Source organism: Dissoconium aciculare (genome assembly GCF_010015565.1).
Source record: "Dissoconium aciculare CBS 342.82 unplaced genomic scaffold K489scaffold_28, whole genome shotgun sequence".
Classification (NCBI taxonomy): Eukaryota; Fungi; Ascomycota; class Dothideomycetes; order Mycosphaerellales; family Dissoconiaceae; genus Dissoconium; species Dissoconium aciculare.
In genome coordinates this window covers 61,274-68,142 of record NW_022984978.1, presented here as the reverse complement: position 1 = coordinate 68,142, position 6,869 = coordinate 61,274, and the positions used below count along the sequence as shown (strand labels likewise).

The 6,869-nt window shown below is 53.1% G+C and overlaps 3 protein-coding genes across 3 annotated transcripts in view; 1 reads left to right on the top strand and 2 right to left on the bottom strand.

Moving 5' to 3' along the window:
• The first annotated feature begins 1,477 nt into the window (after positions 1–1,477).
• K489DRAFT_140758 (uncharacterized protein) lies at positions 1,478–3,352 on the top strand. Its single transcript, XM_033599132.1, has 3 exons — positions 1,478–2,128; positions 2,204–2,545; positions 3,069–3,352. The coding sequence occupies exons 1-3, from the start codon at positions 1,633–1,635 to the stop codon at positions 3,173–3,175; spliced, it is 945 nt and encodes a 314-aa protein (XP_033454875.1). The 5' UTR covers positions 1,478–1,632; the 3' UTR covers positions 3,176–3,352.
• Positions 3,353–3,528: 176 nt separating this feature from the next.
• K489DRAFT_405527 (uncharacterized protein) lies at positions 3,529–4,362 on the bottom strand (the record flags this gene model as incomplete). The annotated part of the gene is made up of 1 exon (XM_033607161.1): positions 3,529–4,362. One exon carries the CDS (start codon positions 4,360–4,362, stop codon positions 3,529–3,531), a length of 834 nt encoding a protein of 277 aa, XP_033454874.1.
• A 1,768-nt stretch (positions 4,363–6,130) lies between these two features.
• The window catches only part of K489DRAFT_405526 (purine and uridine phosphorylase), a gene marked incomplete at its 3' end in the record, with an annotated part of 3,682 nt that continues 2,943 nt past the window's right edge, over positions 6,131–6,869 (bottom strand). The window contains exon 5 of the mRNA XM_033607160.1: positions 6,131–6,806. Coding sequence (XP_033454873.1) covers positions 6,131–6,806 — 676 coding nt within the window. The remainder of the gene's footprint in view (positions 6,807–6,869) is intronic.

Here is a 6,869-nt window from a genome sequence, read left to right as displayed (position 1 = left end):
TCGCAGCATTGTATTCGCTATATCTTCAACAACAGCGCGCCGAGGAGGGAATCCTTGCTTCGATAAATAGAGAATCTTCTCGACTATGAGCTGCTCTTCATTATTGTTGAGTTTACGCGAGTTCGCAAGGGTTTGCGCGCGTGGGTGGATGCCGAGGTGTCTTTCGCGGAGGGTTTCAAATGGAACGTCGTATGCATTTGCTGCAGCTCGAAGAGATGGAACTTGGTGGGTAATATATGCTTGAAGGGCTAAAGAAAGTCTTCCCTCAGTTTGAGAGAGCATTGTAGGCAAATATTGTCATATAATAAGAGGAAGAAGCTCGAAGACGCGTTGTGGGCGCGTTTTGACCGGCTCGGTGGTGTGACCGGCTCGGTGGTAGGGTACGTTATAGACTATTACGTAATAACCTAAAAGGCTTCGTCTACTTATATTTAGTTAACGGAGACGAAGTTATAGTTTATAAAAGCTGCGACGGCGGTTCCGCGTCCCGAATCGGGCGCACCGTTTTGGGCGTGGATTGCTCTCCCCGGGGAGCTCCGCCCCAATCCTGTTCCACTGCACATCACCACTCCGCGACGTCCGGCGTGCTGCGTAAGCATTCTAGCATCCTCCTGATTTCGCAGCATGGGATGTCACGGCCGGCTCATGAGCCGTTGAGACGTCGACCCACAACGTCGAGGCCGTCTCCCAGCGCGAGCCTGCTCGATCGGACGAGATCCTGCACGACACATTCAAGCACGAGATATTACGAACGCAGCGCTGAGCGCGCTCAGCGGGCCAGCAGAGCAGATAGGAGAGAGGCGACCGCGAGATCTGTCGTCTGTGCCTACGTGGCGTACCTTTCGTTCTCTCGACGAGCGGAGGACGCTCGCCAGCGACTCCGACACAGCGTGAGCGCACTGTTGCAGGTTCGCCCTGCCTGCTCTGCCACAGGCTCGACACGAGAAAATTCTCGCGGACGGATCTGGACGATGTTCGACTGACGACTCAGCTCCTCGCCATGTTGCCTCATCTGGCCGCTCGATGTCTCGATTCGAACAGCACGCCTCAACGTCCCAATTCATGCTAGCACGGCCATCGGCGCTGTAGTTCAGTGCTGCAGCTGGCTAGACACCGACCGTATGAAAGAGCTGAGGGGGCGTGCAGGGGGCGTATGCATGCGGTGAAGTCCGGCATCGCTGCTTCTCCACAAGTTCGATAGCGGTTGCTTCGGGCGAAGTCCCCTTCGTACCCAACGATTTGTGGCCGTTTCCTCTTGCAGGCCATACTGCCATTGCGGCAGCATGAAGCATTAGTGCGCGGTGCGGCGGTGAAGGTGTCATCAACTAGACTTCCAGGGGGCTGCGCAGATGTGGAGCCAAAGGATGAGCCCTTGCGTGACAAACACGCGCTGGCAGCCTGACACGTACTGGCCTTCTGATCAGGGTACCATCCCGAGCGGCGTGCGCAGAAAAGGTTCACCGGTGTTGCATCACTCCCCTGCGGTTTGGCTGCGCCCCCAACAAGACTCGGCGAGCGCCGCGATGGAGTCGAGATACGGTCAATGGTTGATAGCTGCCCAGGTCCTCCGTTGTGGATGCAGTGATTGGCTGGTCAACACCGGGCTTCGGGTCTGAGAGATGGACCAACACCATGCCTGACTCACTTGCAGCCATTCCCGCAGAATCGATAATTGGCTTACAGGGGCCCGATATAGCATTGCACATTCCAAATACAGCTCCTGCATTGCCAAGTTCGGGGATGGTGTGGCCGCGAAAGTCTGAGGCGTCCGAGGATCGAGTAGGCAGACGTGCGAGCGTGGGCTCAGCTGGCCCCTTGTCCGAGATCGCTACTACCGCTCACGATGCGGAATTTGGGGGTCTCATCGAGGCCCCGTTCAGTCATAATCTCGTCGCGCTGCTGCCCTCAAATTTATTATCCCCATCACTTCCGACCAGCATGCCTTCACAAGCTTCTCCGGGCCTGACGATGTTCGCGACAGAACAAGTGCGCAACGACCTGACTATTCATTTCTACGATCCCCACGCCAACAAGACCCCTCGATCGCAGACGCCTCGCCCGCCTCCAGTACGACCACCGCTTGATATTGCAAGGAGAGCTCACGAGTCCAACGCGGACGTTCAGAATGGTGAGCTGAGAGTTGTGCACCTCTGCAAAGAGCATCGCTGATGTCAAATTCCTGATCTTACAGGTCAACATGCAGGGGCTCGTGAGGATGAGCTTGAGCTCGCCGCTGGCAGAACGTCAGTCGCGGCAGTGCCACAGCGATGTGATGACTGCGAAGGCGGAAGTGCCTCGTCCATGCCGTGCATTCCAATGGAAACTGCCCATACTCTCGCACCACTCACGACCACTGTGAGCTCACAGTCTGAAGAGCAGGACAGGTCACACCACTCACCGTCACAGGTGTCTGTGCCGAAGAGTCCGATTCCTGGATGGCGTTGTTGGACAAGCGGTGACACTTCTCGCATATCGTCTGTGCAGGCGACAACCCCCGTCAGCAGCATCTCGCGCAGTGCCGATGAAGTGGATTGCGGACTGGGAAATGTCGATAAAGACAGAAGCAACAGCATCAGCGATTCACGACAGCTCCACTCGCAGCCTACCTCTGATGAAGAGAGCAACGAAGAAGCGTGGTCTGGCGTGTTTCAGGAAGAGACCGACACTGGTTGTGTTGCAAGTCAGAGTGGACCGCTGCACACCTTACTTACGACGACCCTGGGAGCAGAATGTGTCCCGGTTCTGAGTCACGCACTTGAACAGTCCTCTTCGGTCCCTCTTCGAGAGATCAGTCTTGGAATCAACTGCTCAGAGAAGGGGCGTCTGTCTTCAAATCGGGCCAGATCTGTCTCCAGTGAGGACGAGGAGGACGAGATGCCCCGCAGGAAACGGAGGCAACGCTCATCACAGCTTATGACTAACATCCCGAAGAGGCGACGACAGCCGCAAGATGAACGCCATGACATCATGAAGAAACGGCGTCCTTGCAAGCATCGGGATTCGCATTCGCAGAACGCAGACTACACACGTTCCTCCAGCCGCTGCTCATCTGCATCGCCATTGGACACAACGCCAATCAGTCCGCGCACATGCTCACACGACGAGCCGACTTGGCAGGTCAAACGGATCGTCGGGCGAAGTCGCGGATTTCTCGGAGAAACGATATATTTGGTAGAGTGGAAGCGCACGTGGGAGCCCGTGTCTGGGCTGAGCGGTTGTGCTGACGCCATCGCCGAGTATGAAGAATCGCAAGCACGGCGCACTATCGCTGCCAGCCAGATCAATCACATGTAGCACAGCGGGCCCGGCGATCTCTGGTGATGCTACTCGATAAATCTCACGTAGCATTGGACACTTGAAGCATAATCCGGACGACACGTGACATCGGCGTGAGCGACACCAATCACTATCCATTTCGTAATATGTATGTTAAAAATTGACACCAAAAGTGCAACCCTTGTTTCATCATTTTGGCTTTCAAAGGGGTCCTATTGGAAATGGGACGCCAGTGGACTGTAATCCTTGTCGTCACCGACGGCGATGCTGGGGTATCGAATCTGCAAGGGCATCGAGGAATTGATCCATCTTGTACAATCCAGCGACCGAGCCGCTCACCGTCTCATGCGAGTACATATTAAGACAGTGTGTGAATTCCCACTGTACCGTGCAGGGTTGTCGTGTAAGATACATACGCTTCCACGAGCCAGCATCGAAGTGCCCCGGCGACCCCCAGCGTCGTGAAATCATCTCCATCTTGACACTGAGTACTGGCAGACCCTGCAATTTCGCGTTCGTTATTTCTGCGGATTTGATTTGTAATACCTTGCGGCCTCCTCGGTCGCAATACCGCAAGCGATCGAGCGCATCATCAAACCACAGCCGGATGCACTTGTAAAATTGCTCATGTTTCATTGTGGGATTCAACATGACAGAACTTGATGCTAGAGCGTTCGTCCCTGGTACGAAGAATAGCGAAGACTGGATCGGAATGGACCCAAGAATGGCCAATCGGAAAGTCTTGCTTACGCGAATGTAGCGCAATATGTCTTTGTAAGGCAGCTGAAGCAAAATCATCTCCAGGAGCTCCGTCGTGTCTGTCAGCTGTCGGCCTGCACTTACTTTCGGCACTTTGGGACTGCGATGCTTTGGAACCGCCGACACACGTTTCAGTTCCTTGAGTTCCTCGAGAATCGATGCTTGATTCTCCTGCAGGTTGCTGATCTGCTGTATGAGTTCCTTCTGATTGAGTTGCAGATCTTCCAGCACGTCCAGCACATCCTTATCCAAACGGCGCGTAGAGAGGGACGAATGGACGGAACTAGCTGTGTCCGCACTCGTCGAAGATGATTCCATTTCCGCCATTTGTGCAAAGCGGGTACTGAATATCAGTCAAGTTGATCGATAGCTGATTGATAGCTAGCAGGCGTGGCACAAACCCATGCTATGTCATAGATGCACCTGCTCTGGAAATTAGAGACAGGCGAGCGCCTGCGATAAGGCAAGTATTAGTGGATGCGTGCGTCCTGGAGCATGCTACAAATTTCAAGCAACTTTGTCACGCCTGAGGACGGCACACATCACGATCCACAAGCTAACTTATAACATCATCGTCCTTAGTTAATAGAATAATGCAGTGACTGGAAATGACAAAAGAATGCTTTGGTCTCAGATATGTGTTCCGGTGAAAAGAAGAGTTCGTGCATGGGTCGAACCTGGATTCGGCCGGGCTGTCGCAATCTTCGCAACATTACAATATTTGACGGGATGCCTTGTCTAAGCTGGATGACCAGATCAGACGTGAGCTTCGGAGGTGCCACTTTCTACTGACGCATCCAATCACTTGGCACTGAGGCACCACGAAGTACTAAGAATCTGGTCTGTCTCATTTGTATCTCCCCGCTTAGGGATGTCTTCTTTGTTCGGGGGCACCTTTAGCGGAAGCAGCAGGACCGGCGCCTCTTCTTGGATTCTACTCGAGGAGAAACTCAACTCGGCTAGGATGTTTGTTTCTAGCTGCAGATATGACTAGGCGGCAATAACAATTAGGACATAGCGGGAGTCTTGAATCCTGACTTGACCTTTGTCGTCATCCTTGAGCACCTCTCTAGGTTTGAGCTAATAGATGTCTCTATAGAGCTTGTGGCGGTCTAACAAGCCTAAAACAGCACGTCCCGCCATCTGAAACCAACTTATGCTCTCCTTGACGCGCGCTAATTGTCCTTCGAAAAGTCTAGCAAGACGGAAGATCTGAGCGTGAAGGAGATCATATCCGTCCACTTGGTCCCCGATCATCTGCGTCGCCTTGGCGTAATATGACAAACAAGCCGGCGCTTAAATCTTGTCCTGTCATGTCCATCACAGCGAATCTATTCATAGTAATCCGATGTACATGAATTCAGCCCGTCTGTCACTGAAGCGGTCGTCGAGTCGGTCGATCCTCTTACCACCAATAGTGCATCAGGATGGCAGGCGATAAGGTAGAAGCTATCGGTATTGCTTTCGAATGTCCGTGAAAACTTATTTAAGTTAGTCCACATACGAGTGATGAGTGGCAGCAACGAAGCGCCGCAAAGTGTTGTTTCCTGCCCGTACGTGAAACGCGTCCGCAGTTGCGGCACAGTGAGTGTGGGCGGTTACAATGGGCGCGTATATGTGGATCGAAATGAAATCAATCAATTCGAACTAGTGTAAGGACGTTTTAGGACGAATGATAGCCTATATATTCCAGGTCTGCCGATGGGTTTGCAAGGCCATTAGGTGAGACTAAACCTCGAAACAAATTCGATCTCGACTCCTTCAAACACGAGACCCGGACAAACATCCTTTTCTGATCACTTCGCCCACAAATCCAAGCCATGCCGAAACTGCGAGGAGCAGTAAACCACTGTGGTCTACGGAGCCGACCATTTACACAGGTAATTTGCACGATAGTATGCTACCACTTTGCGTGTCTATATCCGTTGCCCGACAGTCCTCCCGGACACTCTTACACAACGAGACCCGGTGCAAGGGGCGGAGGTCGTCTTTAAGTAGTCCTAGAGCAAAGGCGAACGAAAGAAGAAGAGGAAATAGAAAGCACATGTTCGGAGCACTGCTACGATACATGCACGAAGAGGACTGTCTACAGATTCTACACGGACTTGACGCCGCCCTTCGAATGAAATTCCCTCGCTTCTAATGTGTGGGTCGTCTCAAGCAATTGACTTATCCACTGCCTGGCCGTGAAATCGTTGATCAAGAGCTCTCCACGAAGAGTCCCCAGAGTGCGGGGAACGTCCAGAAAGTCGTGAGTCGCGCATGCTGAAAATGCACCATCGTCTTGATCAATGCTACTGGTAGAGTTTTGAAAACACGGCTCGCACAGATCGACATCCGGACAGCACTTGCACACTAGATGTCTGTCGCCCGGTCCCAGGTTCTTACCGCAGGCGTCGCATCCGGGCCCATCTTGCGAGCTCCTGTAAAATTGGAAGGCAGTAATTGCATGCTCGCGGTCGTCTATCCACATCAGAATCCTACCGACAATGCCCATTTTATGCTGAAGCAGGCGTTCGCAACAAGCAAACAGCCGGCTAAGCTTTTCTAGTGTGAACCGGGCGCCATTCGATGCGTAGGGCGTGAATGCTTGGGGAAGGCGCAATTTTCTTGCATTCACATGAGTGAAATGTATAAAGGCTTCCGTCTTGTAAAGTGAGAGCAGATTTGTAGCCGTTCGAAGCGTATCCGCATGATCCGGTCCCCGTGCCTTCTCGTACCCGCATAGCGCCCGCATGCACATCTCCTCCGCCTCCGCCATCTTGCCTTGACTCTTGTACAGAATGCCGAGATTGTTGACCGTGTCCAGCGTCGACGTGTGCTCCGCGCCCCAT